This window comes from Pteropus medius, unplaced genomic scaffold (assembly GCF_902729225.1).
Source record: "Pteropus medius unplaced genomic scaffold, Ma_sr-lr_union100, whole genome shotgun sequence".
NCBI classification, from domain to species: domain Eukaryota; kingdom Metazoa; phylum Chordata; class Mammalia; order Chiroptera; family Pteropodidae; genus Pteropus; species Pteropus medius.
In genome coordinates, this window is record NW_024351543.1 from 11,183,670 (window position 1) to 11,199,373 (window position 15,704).

At 34.9% G+C, this 15,704-nt stretch overlaps 1 protein-coding gene and 1 pseudogene across 9 annotated transcripts in view; both read right to left on the bottom strand.

Moving 5' to 3' along the window:
• Nucleotides 1–2,482: 2,482 nt before the first annotated feature.
• GOLGA4 (golgin A4) overlaps nt 2,483–15,704 on the bottom strand; it is a 90,956-nt gene continuing 77,734 nt past the window's right edge. For 3 of the 9 annotated variants that reach the window (XM_039843325.1, XM_039843324.1, XM_039843321.1), the window contains 3 exons: nt 12,483–12,569; nt 5,887–5,949; nt 2,483–3,179 (listed from right to left, as the gene is read on the bottom strand). In XM_039843325.1, coding sequence (XP_039699259.1) covers nt 5,920–5,949; nt 12,483–12,569 — 117 coding nt within the window. In that variant the 3' untranslated portion in view covers nt 2,483–3,179; nt 5,887–5,919. Of the gene's footprint in view, nt 3,180–5,886; nt 5,950–12,482; nt 12,570–15,704 lie in introns of those variants that run through there. The other 6 variants (XM_039843328.1, XM_039843326.1, XM_039843322.1 and 3 more) reach the window with 4 other exon arrangements.
• On the bottom strand, nt 4,475–4,593 carry LOC120586847 (uncharacterized; annotated as a pseudogene).

Below are 15,704 nucleotides of genomic sequence, written 5' to 3' on the forward strand. Positions count from 1 at the left end.
ACACACACACACAAATTCTTCCACATACCTATTCACGCATTAGAAAAATACTGCATGATTAAATGCGCCAAAGTAGTAACAGATGCTTTCTTGGTGGGGGATTCTGGAGGATTATTTTCTTTTTAAAAAAACATATCCTCCAACTCATCTACAATGAGCCTAAATTTCTTTCCAAATCGGAAACAAACAAAAACGAAAGGTTTTTTCTGTTTGTTTGCTTTTTCAGAGGTAAAGAAAAGCTTCAGTCTGAACACAGCACTTAACCTGCAGCCTTCCAGCCCCACCTTTTGCTGTGGAAGGTGAGGAAGCTACAACCGAGCCAGCCCACCCTCTGGGCCTTGCTGCAAGGAAAGGCTCAGACTCTGTGAGCCACTTACTCTACCAATAAGTTTGTGTGGCCAGTGAAGTTTTGAAAGAAGCAAGCGCTTATACATCAGAAAATAAGAAGTTATATTCCAGTCCTTTAATTTAAGAATGCTTAATCCAATGATTTTCAAGCTGCTATAGACTGAATGTTTACGTCTCCCAAAATTCGTGTTAAAACCTAACCCCCAAGGCGATGGTATTGAGACTTGGGGCCTTTGAGAGATGACTAGGTCATGACCGTGGAGCCCTCATGAATGGGATAAGTGCCCTTATATAAAAGGCCCGAGAAAGCTCCTTTGCCCCTTCTGCCGTGCGAGGCAACAGCGAAAAGACAGCTATCTATGAACCTGTAAGCAGGCCCTCATCAGACACCAAATCTGCCAGCACCATGATCTTGGACTTCTCAGCCTCCAAACAGTGAGAAACAAATGTCTGCTGTTTACCAGCCACCCAGTTTATGGTATTTTTGTTATAGCAGCCCAAACGGACTGAGAAGACACAATTCAGCGACTAGGTAGTTCTCTTATCAAAATTCACATGCATCTGACCCACACAAAATGACTATAAAATTAATTCCGGTAGCTGCAAGTGAAATTATTGCTGACAACTTGCTTAAGTAACATCTTTAAATGAATGGCTTATTTCTTGGCAATAAATTTACAGCATCACCTTTTTAAGTGCTCCAGTCATGAGGTCTTGGAGAGAATCTTGGGTTCAGCGCCCCAGCGTCTGGATGTAAGTGCTGGGATCAGAGCTTTCTCATTATCTGGTCTTGGGCCAGCCTCGGCCATCACAAACCCGTTTCTTTGTCTGCAAGTCAAAATCAGAGTAGAAGGCAAAGTACTCAACAGACTTTAATCTATGATGCAAACATGTCCTTTAAGTATTGTTGGAAAGCCTGTCATTTCCCAGGCATCAATCAAGGAGAGTAACAGGGGATCTTCAAGAAAAGGTCTGAGACCCTGACACTGTACACAACATAGGGTTCTGCCCCTCTCGCTGGAACAAGTAACCAAGAGAGAATGCCAACACTATTTTTAATCAAAGTGCCCTGAGTTGGCTGCACCTTCTTCTGATAGAGGGGCTGCATGCCTGCATTGAGGAAAAATGAACAACTTCTATATAATAACTGATGATCACGCCTCCTCTCACCCCATGTTTAAAATCCAGCTTGTGCGCTTTCTCAGGAGTTGGCAAACTACAGCCTGCTAGCCAAACCCAGCCTACCACTTGCTTTTATAAATAAAGTTTTATTGGAACACAGCTATGCTCATTCATGTATTATCTTTGACTGTTTTTATACTATAGTGGCAAACATGAGAGGCTGTGACAGAAACCGTATGGCCTATGAAGCCGAAAATATTTACAAACTGGACTTTTATAGAAGTTTGCTGACTCCTGTACTCTTTTTGATATGCTTGTCTCCAGAAACGGGTTAGGGAGAAACTGCTGGCAGTTGTATATGGATTTCACTAAGAGTCCACAATTTACCCTAAGGAAAGATATAAAAAGGGTAGGAAGTCATGTCTGTTGTCAGAAATCCTTCAGTGGGACAAAATTTTGCTATTTAAGTAAACCTTAATTTAAAGGGAAAAACAAGGTAAGACTCTCTTCTCTTGCTGAAAGGAGTCAGCTGTGGGTTATAGGAAGACCCCTTGGCCATCCGCTCCACCGAACTCCCAGCTCTTTGTCACAACATGATACACGAGCAACGCTACGGTTCAGACTATCTGGATAATTGAGATTCCATGTTGAGGCAGAGGCAGATAATACCCAGACACTGAATATTATACTTGCTAGAATATAAAGAGTATGTGAAACTCTCTGACCATCTCTAGGTATTCAGAAATTTCGCCTTAAGTTTAAAAATAATCAAAGTATGGTCTACTCCAGAGAGAAAAGGCATCCATCCCCAAATTGGCAAAATCCTAAAACACCCACCTGTGAAGTACTTTTTGTTTCTGTACTTTTCTAACTTGGTCATGCTAATTTTGAACATAAAAATCTTTCCAAATTCTCATCTTAACAAATAGTTCATTGTATTCACCCAGATAGAACATAAATTCTTAACTATTTTGAAATAGATTTCAACATAGAGATAAGTACAGTAAGCAAATTTTATACAGTAAATAAACTTTATTTATTTGTTCTTCCAAATGACATTGCCAACAGTCACAGATTTGCATACAATAGTTATATCTTGACTATTTACAATTTACAGTAGTATTTCTTCCTCTGAAAAATATAAGTACAAAAGCTAAGTAAACAATGAGGTACTGCCATTTGGATTTATCATATGTCATTGCTTAAAGAACTAGTCTGTAGTAAATATTCAACAAATCAATCTAGATAAAATAGTCAATTAAATGTTCTAATTTATCAGAAAAAATCCACTAAGTTTCACCCCGAAATGTATTGCACAAGTCTTTTTTTAAAAAAATCACTCTAAAAATAAATAGAAAAGGCAAGCAGTTCTTTAAAAAGAGGGACAAAAAAGAATGGAAGAAAGGAACATTAAGTGAGCCCATAAATCAGGTTAAGTTATTCAAAAAGTTTTAAACATAAAACTCTTCCCAACAAAAAAAAAAGAAGAAGAAGAAAAAAGTAAAAACTATCACTGTTTCTCCACTGATACAACCTATTTAAAAGGCAGTCTGCAACATATCTGTGGGCCGATGTCAGATTTTTCTTGGTCTTTTGGCTACATATGGGCCCTGAATAATAGCTTCTTTCTCAAACAGCAAACGTGCAGTTTCTCGAGCTTGCCCAACATTACTCTCCTCATTTCTTCAAGATGAAGATCGGAGCCAGGACTGGAAAAGAAAAAAGAAAAGAGGATAAAGAAAAAAAAAAACTTTAAAGCCAACTTTTTGGGAGATTTATTGTTTCGAGTGAAAATAAAATTATATTCTATAGCCTGGGGATAGGAGTAGAAATATTCTAAGTATTAAATCCTAAAGGAATCTTTTAAAAATCAATGTCCTTGGAGTGAGCCGACCTGGAGTCAGCAATATCGGAAAACGGTATTTTTAAGTGACACTGGCACCGCGACCTCCACCATGTATCGAAAGCGACGAGGTCATAATTAGAGAGCCAGGAGTAAACCTGCTAACTTGGGAGAATTTCTCTAGGACGCAGCTCTTCAGGCTAGATTTAAAGAGGAGAAAGAGTTCTTCCCTGTCACTAATGTGTTGATTTTTCTACGTATTGCAATTCTCCAGGATGATATGCATGGCAGCAGGGGACAAGTAGCATTTTAGTGTAAAAAGCTACACCTCATCTGAAATTAACAAACTTAATTTTAAAAAAACTTAAAATGTTATGAAAAATGATGCTAAACCTTCCTAATAAGGTTTCTCTGATTAAAACGCTAAAAGCCTGTGTACTCAGGTCAAATATGAGGTTAAAAAAATAAAAGCCGTAAAATTAAATTACCAAATAAGATTAACAGTGACAAACTTTTCATATGTATTTAGTGGAAAGAGAAAGCTTTAAAGTCTTCTCAATTTGTAAAAGAACAATGTAATTCACTACTCATGATGTATTTCTCATAGTATATTATTTATAAAACTAGCTATATAATCATGTTGATCCTAGAAATCTAGACAAGACTTCCTGTTGTATTTAAATTCCCTTGTCAGTTATTGCTTTGCAACCACGGCGTGTACTGTTGCAGGAAGAAATTCATGCATGATTTGATAATGCTGCATAACAGTCAACGTCATGAAAGACAAAAAAAGCTGGGGGAACTTTTCTAGTTTAAAAGACAGACTAGAAAAGCACAGCAATGAAACGCAATTCACAATCTTTGAATCTTGGAATTTAAAAAATTATGAAAGACATTATTTAGAAAACTGGAAAAATGTGAATGTTTACTATATACTAGATAACAGTATTATGTTAATATTAATTTCCTGAAATGGATAACTATTACTACTATGTAGGAAAATGCCCTTGTTCTTAAAGATACTTGCTAAAATATTTAGTTTTTGTTTGCAAGTTAACTGTCAAATGTTACAGAGGGGAAAATACATATGGAAAGAATGAGCAAGAGTGAAAGCAAGTGAAAATATTGGCAAAATGTTTTATTTTATTTTTTTATTTTTTACACCTACAGCACCTGGTCTTCCTAGGTGGTCTCCCATCCAAGTACTAACCAGATCTGACCCTGCTTAGCATCCGAGATCAGACAGGATCAGGCTTGTTCAGAGTGGCATAGCCGTAGACTAGGCAAAATGTTAATAATTGGTGAATATAGCTGAAGGGAATCTGAGTGTTTATCACACCATGCTTGCAAATTTTATGTTTGAATTTTTTCAAACTAAAAGTTGAGACAATCAATTAATCAACAGAAATGTGACACAGTACACATTTCCAGTGATTAATGACAGCATTTAAATGTAATAATATAATAAGTATGATGCAGTATATTATTGAAAAAGGAAAATTTAAAATTTATTAGGCTTGATATGAGATTTTACATGACTAAAGATAATTCTAGATAATCACTAAGGCAAGTTAATTGATATATATTAAAATCAAAACGAGATTCAAAGGTAGGCATAAAGAATTTTTAAAGCTAAAAGGTTTTTTAAAATGCTGTATATTGGCATTTTAAACCTTGATACTGTTGTTAGCTGAATACTAGCTGAATTAACTAATAATCTCAGAGAATCTTTAAGCTCTATCGATTGTGATAACTAAGCTCCATTAATTCTGCTTATTTATGATTTGTGAAAATTCTAGCAAAGTTTGAGGTAAAAATGTACCCTAAATTTAGGGGGTGCTACATTCAGCTGATAGCATGAATAATACGTGGTAATGGGAGGGGTGTTTAAATAGTGAAGACAGTCAACCGGAATGAAACATTTTTGATGCCTCCACTTCACTCTAATAATATGTTAATAAGAAACAGCCCCGTTGAAATAAAGCAGGCTGCCTCTGGGTCTCCTCCGGACAAATGTGCTATTTTGTTAAACTATTAAGATCCCAGGAAGTAATGAAACTGCGTTTATTTTTAAATCAACTTCACTAGTTTTCCTTATTTCTAAGTAGGCTTTACAATATTTTAAATTCTGGATTCATAAAATATTATCACTTCACTTTTAGAAAATGATTTTTCATTTCTCTTTCACAATCTTTATTGACTTCAAAAACCATTCTTGGGAAATAAAAAACTAAAAGGAATATAAAATACATAAATACTTTTTTGGATTCTTTAACAAAATTTCAAGGAGCAAATTTGAAACTTTCAAGTATTATTTAAAAAATTAAAATTTCCTAAAATTATATAACTCTTACTTGTAGTGGTAATTATTATTATTTTAAATAATATAGCACTACAATTATTACTACATTATTAATCTATAGAATAGAATTAACAGAAAATACCTATTTTAACCCACAGCAAAATCATATATTCATAAAACAAAAAGGCAAAAGAATTCTAGCGAAATGGTTAGTATCATGCAATATATTTGATTTTTGCACAAAAGACACAAGACATTATTCTTCACTCACCACATGCTAACTAAGCACAGACTGATGGTTTACTCAGAAGATACCACTGCGAGGTGAAGCATACTACAAAGCCAGGAAGAAAAAAAGCTTGTTGGGTTAGTTTTAAGACTTAATAATATTAACACAGATTATATGTGTATATGAACTTCAAAGGATTAAACAAATTGTACTTAAAATTTTCTCAAATCTCCTCAAATCAAGGAAATGCAGGCAAAGTGTAAGGAATCTGTAATACCTCTCTCCCATCCTAAGTAAATATAACAGTTCGTAGCTGAGATTTTACTTGCAACTTAAAAATTTAAACATAATTAAAGATGTACTTGACACTTTCAGTACATATTTATATGACAGATTAATTAGGGTGTGATTATTTGCTTCATAAAACAATTTCATAATTCCATTAAAGTCCATTCAAATTTGATTTGCATAATCTCAATTTACCATCAAAAGGTTTTAGGGAAATGTTGATGAATAGTACTAAAATATATCTCTATGTTGAATTGTCATTCCTAAAATATGTCAATTTTATTAGAGAATAACTCTTGCAATTCAACAGTCCATCAGGAATGGTTTCAGAAATGATAGCCCATACTGAAATTTCCATTCAAAGGGCCCCAGTTTCAAACATGGTTTTTATTGTAGCAATCTTCTTAAATAAATTCTATGTCCCATTGTAAGATGGTCACAATCCAATATCACTAATTAGCTTCCTGGTTTAATTACTAATTAGCTTTAAAACAGCATCTGCGAAAAACAGAGGTTGCTTATAAAATCAGTGTCTATTCTTGGATAACATGATCAACTTCAGAAGCATCATTTTATTTACTTTTTATATTTAATATGAAGTTAGTAAAAAGCAGCAAAATCAAAAGACAAACTAGAAAATAATATTTGCAATGCACAACACAATATGGTTAATAACCTATTGGAAAACTTGCAGAATATATGTATATGGATGTTCCCTGTGTCTATGCTTTAAGTACTGAAAAAAGTAGAAATCACCTAAGTGTCTATGAATAAGAAACTGGGGACCTAAACTGTAGGACATCCATATAATCACGCAATCAGTCAATAAAAAGAATGAGATATATCAGTTTGTAATGGGGTGGCATAATATAAAAATATATGAAGTAAAAAAAGCAAGCTGTTGCATACTCTCATTTTTATAAAATAAAACAATTAAATGATAAAGGAATAATTATAAATATATTTTAATAAAGATTAGAAAACCTGGGGATATTCTCCACACTATTAACAAAGATGATCTTTTCATGGTGGAAACAGATGGAAGGCTGAAGATCACAAAAGGCCTCCCTTTCCATGTAATATGTTTCTGAACTGTTTGGAATGTGTTTTTGACAATGATCATTTGTTACGTAATTCTAATAAAACCAAGAATCAAAACCACTTTTGAGATGACAAATAGGTATTTTACACGTCCAGTATTTTTTACTCTGTATCAGTTTTGTTTGCATTTGTTTCTTGAATCCACCTGGCATGCATCTACTGAGTCCTGCAAAGGGAAAAATAAGCCACCACTGGAATGGAAAACACTTGTACCTAACAATGCTGAAAAGTTCTGATGATTTTATTAATTCAGAAGAGATTTTAAAAATTCCAACCAAAGGGAGAGAAGAGAAACATTAACCGAGGTATAAAGACTGGTCTAGGGCAAGGACTAATCAAAAACTTGACGAAGGATCAGTGTGAAAAGCAAAGCAAAACAGTTAATAGAAGATCAATTGAAAAAAAAAATGACTACAGTGGATGAGGTAAGAAAATAAGCCAAACCTTTTTCATCAAAAAAGAAAAATTTTCTTTTAATGAAGTTATCGCGAAAATAGCCATCTACGTTAAATGTGTCGTGAAGTTTGCTAGCACTCTAGAGATAAAAATGTATTTCTAGAAACACTTCTTAAAAAGAGATTCCTATATAACAAAAGAACCTCTTAAATTGCAAGAGATGATTTAGCACCTGCTTAAAATAAAGTTTCTATAATACTGTATGTCAACTATACCTTAATCAATTAACTTTCTTAATGAAATTATCCTAAATAACAAACAACACTCTCCTTTTAAAAAATCTGATGGTGTACTTCTAGGGCAGTGTTATTCAGCAAAATACAATTGGACAAGCCAAAGACTTTTGCATTCACTCTTGCTTCTAGCCTGCTACTGAAATACCCTGTTTACTGTGGCCATCTAAAGCAGTGGTCTCCAACCTTCAGGGCACCAGGGACCGGTGCTCCTCTGAGAATCTAATGCCTGATGATCTGAGGTGGAGCTGAGGTGGTGATGCTAGCGCTGGGGAGCAGCACAAATACGAATGAAGCTTCTGCTTGCTTGCCTGCCGCTCACATCCTGCTGTGCGGCCCAGTTCCTAACAGGCCATGGACTGGTACCAATCCGTAGCCTAGCGACTGGGCACTCCTGATCTAAAGTACCTACACCATCACCAAATGAAATATCAGAGACAACAAGCTAAAAACTGGGAAGAGGAAAAAGGCTGCTCTAGGGAAGACAAAAAGATATGTACATCTGATATGTGCATTTTCTTTTTAACTTCTGCCTGTTCCACATAAGGCAATTTTTTTGTACTTGAAACAAATCTAAAACTTTAAAATTTTACAATTAATTTTATACTTTAGAGGGAAAGAAACCTTAGGGATAGGATAATACAATATACTCATTTTACTAACGAGGGGCAGAAATATGAAAAAAGTTTGCTCAAAATCATACCAGAGTTTGAGCTGTTGAGATTTAGGCTCTCACCACAGCAATGTTGCATGTGGCTGACACTCCAAGGTACGAGAAGTGAAGATGGGGACAGTTTTTGAGCTGGTATCATTCCTATAAAATTGACTGTCTTACTGAAGTCTTTAATGGTTTACCTTACACACATTAATTATTAGTTCACCTTTCCAAGTCTCATTTTCTAGGAAAGACTCATTCTACATGGCTACATGGTGGCTAAAATGTATGCTCTTCCATCCTGGGAGGAAGGGTGGGAGGAGGGAGAAAAATAAAAATAAATATTAAAAATAATATAATAATAAATAATTAAATCTAAAAAAAGAAGGAAGGAAGGAAGGAAGGAAGAAGGAAGAAGGAAGGAAGGAAGGAAGAAGAAAAAAAAGAAAAAAAAAGGAAAAAAAAGAAAGAAGGAAAAGGAAAAGAGGAAAAAGGAAAGGAAAAAGAGAAAAGAGGAAGGAAAAGGAAAGAAAAGGAAAAAGAAAAAAAAGGAAAAAGGAAAGAAAGGAAGAAGGAGAAAGGAGGAAAGGAAAGGAAAGGAAAGGAAAGGAAAGGAAAGGAAAGGAAAGGAAAGGAAAAAGAAGTCATCACCACCACCTCTACCATTATCACAAAAACCTGGTGCAGGCACTATACTCTGGCTCTCCAACAATTCTAACAAGATGGTGTTAGTTTTTTAAAGAAACAGACTTGCCCAAGTTTCTACAACATGTCAGTGAAGGACTAGGATTCCGTCTCTATATACGATGACCCTCAAATAAGCCAAATTTTAATTATGCTCTGTAATTTACTCTTCCTTAACAGATAATGGTTTCTCGTCTATGAAATATATTCTTGAAATTATGTTAAACTGAAACCATTTACTAATAACTGTTGTATTCTATAATGGGGTTTTTCAAACAGAATATAAAGCTCACTGGAGGGGGGGAGAGATGATAAAGAGGGGATATACGGAAAAGTACCTTACCAGTAGCCATGGAAAACTTTTGATCAATGCCACAAAGTATTCATAATGTATTCCTCCTATAATACCTGCTAAACAATGCAAACACTGATGTGGGCTGCACACTGTCAGCACAAAGAACTTTCTCTCTCTCTCAAGCATCCCAAATATTTATGAACAGGGGAAGCTCTACAAGATGTTTAGGGTTTGTCTTGATTTACTTATACCAGCTTTTCAGCCCCCAAACCTAAAATAACAAAACACTCAAGGCCGCTGATTTGAACAGAAGGGAAACTGTAGCTGCACATTTATAACATATTACAGAAAAGATCCATTTGGAGTATACATTTAAAGCTAATATGACCAAACAGCTTTTAAATGATTATTAATAAACTCCTAAAAAGCTTTGTTTTCTATATATTTATATTTCTACTAAAAATATATTTGATATAATGACATCGAAAAGATAATTAGGTATCCTTCTATTAGATAGCTTATCTACCTTTCTATTGAAAAAAAGTCACTTCTTTGCAGTGCTGTGTCTAACCAGCTACAGTTCACTAAACAGGGGTATCAAATTAGTTGAAACTTCTTCAAGACTTGTTCAAACACAGTACTTTTTATTGCTTATTTCATGAATGATGATAATCTTAAGGCAAATGTGACTCTTGCTTCAACGTTCTCAATCACCAGTGATGAATTTGCGATCAAACACAGAAACAATCATGAGTCACACATCCAGTACCAAGAATCTCCTTATACTGACAAAAGGTGACTCAAGTTGATTAATAAGTCATCTTTGGGATCTTCTTCACCTCATGTTCATTTTAAGTTATTTCATATTTCCTAAGCATTTATTTTTATTATTTGAATTATATTACTTAGATATATCTTTTACTCATGTATGAATGAATGGATGGTAACTCTTTCTCCTAAAATTAAAGGCTGCACACAGTCAATCATATCTTCCATGTCTTCAATTTTTCTATAATCACCGTAACAAGTAGAAGAGGTGATTACTGACTGAACTCATATATTAAGCAAAAGATAATGATAGGTGAGACTCTGCTTAAAGCAGTATTGGAATGGGACTTTCTTTCTTTCTGGACCAGTCAGACTCTGGGATAAGGGAGAACTATTTCAGGAAGGATCAGCCACCATTTCATCCCTATCTAAAATGAATTCTACTTTATTTAGGAACAAGGGGACAATATTTTTCAAAACTTTCTTTTTAGTTAAACTTAAAAAATCTGTCTGCTTTAAAAGGATTTTACATGGTTCACTATTTATAGGCACCAATTCGATGAGTTTCCCTCAAGGCAAACCAATCTAAGACTGCATGTGTGAATGTTTCCTAAAACACTTGCCAAGCAGTGCTTTAGGATGAATCCATAACACAGAGCAAATCCTGATCGAATGTAGCCCAACAGTAAGAAGAGAGTCTGCCATGCTCCAACATTAAGGTGTTAAAGAGACCACAAAGAATGAACAAATAAAAGCTTTTTTATATCATTTAAAAATATTTTCTTAAACTGGACCATAATGTCGACAGGCTCAAACTGCATTAGAGATTTTTATTTTCACAAAAACATAGTTGTTTTATTCAGTGAAGAGGAAAACTTCTACTCTGAGTGACTCCATGGTTATAGAATTAGATGTTCGGTAAAATTTAAAACATTCTCTCTATTCATGAAGGACATACATTATAGTGACATACTTTCTTATCAAAAATATTTATAACCAGAAATAACTATAGAGGTATAGCAATGCTTTTCAGATTACTAGATACTGAGGAAGAATGCTTTACAAAAAACAAATGCTAACCAAAATAACTGCAATTGTCCCAGAAACTATACAATAGGTATATAATACAATATACCATGGAGTATTGGGGCAAAGGTCAAGGATGCTGGGACGACCTTAGAGGAAGCCAGGAAGAGGAGGTCAGGATGTGCCTGAGGCACTGGGATTCCTTCAGGAGTGATCCTGTGCATGGGTCAGAGGAAAGGAACTTCATAAGTGGCTGCCACATGCTGGGGATATTGAGCCTGGAAAGGAAAAACCTTCTATCTAGGCCATCTTGAGATTTTTGGTTGAGTTCCATGGGTTAAAACCAGAACAAATTAATGACCACTACAGAAAGGGATATTTGGGCTCAAGATAAGGAAGAACGTGTCTAAGAGACATACACAATCTGTCTAGATAAGATGGTATACTTTGGGTGGTACTTATTTACTGACTTAGTCCTTTTTACTGGAGATATCACGACACAGGCTAACCCATCACTAAGATGATCTCTGCTTGCTTCAGGGAGGATAAAGAAATTAACAGCAGTACTCTGATCATGAAATAGGAAAAGAAACGGGAGGAGAACATGGAAGGTACTGCCGGCTCCAGCAAGAAAGGAAAAATTAGGAGAAGGAGAAAGCCAGGGGCAAGACACGAAAACTACACAAGTTTCATACTCTGCTTAGAATGAATCTTCTAAATGAATTACTGGTCCAGGACAAAAAGAAGTTAGGCATGGGGAATTCTGCATAATTTATGAAGTGTGTGTTTGTTTCTCTTCAATCACAGCTGACCTCACACACAGATTTCTAATAATTCAGTTACCTACATTTCCCTTGCAGGGTATATCAAAAGCTCAAAAATGCTTAATTTTTTCACAATTATTGTATCTGACAATCAACTGAAATAGAATAAAGAACTGTAATCTATAAAACATCATGATATAATTTGGCTTAAAAAAATTATTACTGCATATACTAGAACAAATGCCTTTCTGTCCTTTCCATAAATAGGCCAAGTTCTAGAAATTCCATATAGAATATTTAATAGCAATAAATCCTCCTATCGCTATTAAATAAGACTGTCCTTCCCTTAAGGGACTTTTAAAGCTTACCATTAGCCGAGCATCTTCTCTTTCCAAAATTTTCTGAGTTTGATCATCAGGGAACTTCAGCACAGTGGTTATAACTTTTGCCATGGTCTACAAGAAAAACAAGAGACAATCACTAATACATATTAAAGCAGATGATATCTCGACCCATTCTGACATATTCTGCTGGTGAGATTCTTTAGTGCTCTCAATGGAAGCCACGACCAAAGAAGTATGATGTGAAGGTATTAGTCAAGGAAATAACAGCCAACACTGGAATTTCAATTTAAAAGGACTCCTCACAATGTCAGGTTGATATTATTTTAAGAAGATGCATTTACAAGAGCATGAAGCTATATAAAGTTCTAATGCTCTTGGCCCTTTGTCTTATTAAGATGAAACTTTATTCTTCATACATTTTATAAGGGTTTTTATTTGTAGAAATCTATCTAGTAAGTAATGTATTGCCAAAACATATGCTCTAAATAATCAGAATTAGATACTCCCAAGTTCAGCTTTAACTAAATCACATCATATATCTCATAAACATGGGCTACTGCATGAACATGAACATGCTTAGTAGGTATTTTTAAGACATGCAGCACATCAACCTAATAGAAATACAAATTACATTTTAAATAAACACAAGATGTTTTGTCTGATAGAAAACATGATGAATCAAACATTACACATGGTGGCTTGCAAAACAAGATCATAAATTGTGTAGATCTAAATAAATATACCGTAAGTCAGACTGTCACCCATAAGCTCGTGGAAAATTCTCCTCAAAGGTTGAAATTCCCTATTTTGTATCAAGATGAGATGTTTTGAGGGAGACAGAGAGGAAAGAAGATACCACGTATGAAATAAGTAGAACAAGTTTAGACCTTACATATAAATTCAAGTGCTACTGTTCTGAGGATTCCTACAGAGGAGGGGAGGATCACCCCAAGAGCTGACACTAAAATTCTTTGTTGACAGTTACACAGACTATGGGTGTGGTGGTGATGGTGGTGGGTGGGGAGATGGACTAGAGAAGGTCATTGAGGAAAAGATGACATAATTGAGTTAACCAAGAATTTTTGGAAACTCACATCATTAGAAAAAAGTATCATTATTTCCAGGAAGGAAAGAAACTAATGTTTTTAAAATTCCTATTATATGCTAAGCCCAGGCAAGGCAATGTGCATTATTTCTAATACCTACTTCAACTAACAGATCAACTAATACCACAAACCTCAACACAACAAGATTTTCGTTTCGGCCTTCTCCATTTTATCTTTGCCTCTTCCATTTTGATGATCAGAAAAATACAATTTATACCAACTTAGTTCTTGGAGAACTTAAAAGGCATTTTATAAAAACCCTCATCCTTTAAATTGTATTGCCAAAATAGAAGAGAATCTTCTGTGCTAAACTGAAGTCCAGAAACCAAGCATATTATGTGGCAAGAAATGGCAAGAGAAATATGAAGTAGTAACTATTTCAGTATTCTTTTTATTAACACTCTGAAGCAATTGTAAATGCTTTCTGATATACTACCTATGAAGGCTGTTATTAGGAAATAACAAAAATCTAAAATTCAGAGATTCACAATTACAGGAAACGTTTGAACAAAAAAGTTCAAAGTAATAAAAAATCCATTTATATTCACACAAGCATATCTGTCCAAAAAAAAAAAAAACTCTAGCTAGGTGTCTCTTCACATGTCTAGACAATGTTAAATGGAAACCCACCTCTAAATTCATCAGTGATCCAAAATTTGCAGCTGATTACTCAGTTAAGACTTAAAGCTCTTAAGAAAATATCTGAATAAAGAAATCCAAGCTCTCTGCCATATCTTGGGGAAAAAATTAGACTTTCTACTCTACATACAATATCCTCAGGCCTTAAAAAGTAAAAGATAGTTCAAATGAGCCACCTGGTTTAGAAGTGGCGTCTCCTGCCAGGTTTTCTTTAGGGAGAGGCTTCAATAAAAGTTGAGACGAGAAAGACATTCTACCGAAGAGGAAAACAGGCTGAATTTTAGTATCAATAATAGCATGGAGCGTCAAAACCCAAGAAATAGAAACTGCAAGGACAGAAGGAAGAAGGGGAGTTTACTTAACTTCGTACTGTAAGAATGTGTGTCCTACACGTGGTCTTAAAAAAACCCATCGGCCTCATAAAATAAACAATGTGTGCAAAAGCAGATGAAGAAACAAAGGTAGGGTGACATATAGATCCTTCTAGACAAGAAACAACTGAAGATAAAGATCAAATCACAAAGGCCAAAAGATACTTTGGCTCATTCTAAAACCACAACCTGGTCTCCATTTCAAGTTCTTTATTAAAGTGTAGAAAGTGGGAAAATCAGCAAAAGGTCTGTCTCAAAACAGCTCTGATCTTGTCAATCCCTGCTCAAAAATTTCCAGGGTCACTACCCCCAATACCTACAGGTAAAACTGTAAAAACATTCCAGGCCCTCCACACTCTGTGCAGCCTGAAGAAGAGTAACTTCCACCTCACAAATCCAGTGTTTTAGTTGGACCAGACTATGTGTCATTCCAAAACTCACTCAGTTTTCTACCTTGAACCTTCTGTCTAGGCTTTCTCTCCTATCTGAGCTCATCTATCAAAATCTAAGCCCCACTTTAAAGCCCAGTAGACACATGTGCTTCTCCATCATGTCTTCCTTGACCTTCCCACAAGTAAGTATGAGGACTCTGTGTCTCTCTTAATGGCATCACATTATGCTTAACATACTTCATTCTGCATCATATTATGCTTAACTGAGAACAGCTCCCCTTTACAACTATAGAGAGTCCATGACTTACGATGGTTTGACTGAATGATTTTTTGACTTTAACACGGTGTGAAAATGATATGTATAATAAATTACACAAATATTCAACTTTAATATAAAATAGGTTTTGTGTTAGATTATTTGCCCAACTGTAGGCTAATGTAAGTGTTCAAGCAGGTTTAAGGTAGGTTTCGCTAAGCTACAATGTTCAGTAGTGTGTATTAAATGCATTTTCAACTTATGATAGGTTTTATTGGGAAGTAACCCCATTTTAAATCAAGGAGCATCTGTATATGGTAAAATCATAATATCAAATTTCATCTCCCTATCCATCATAGTGATAAACAAAGGGTCAGATGCAGTAAGTGTTTAATAAATATGCAGTAAACTAAACTGAAAGTCTGCTACTGATTTTTTTTTTCGATATTTACAAAATGTGATGGTAGAATGATAGACTACTT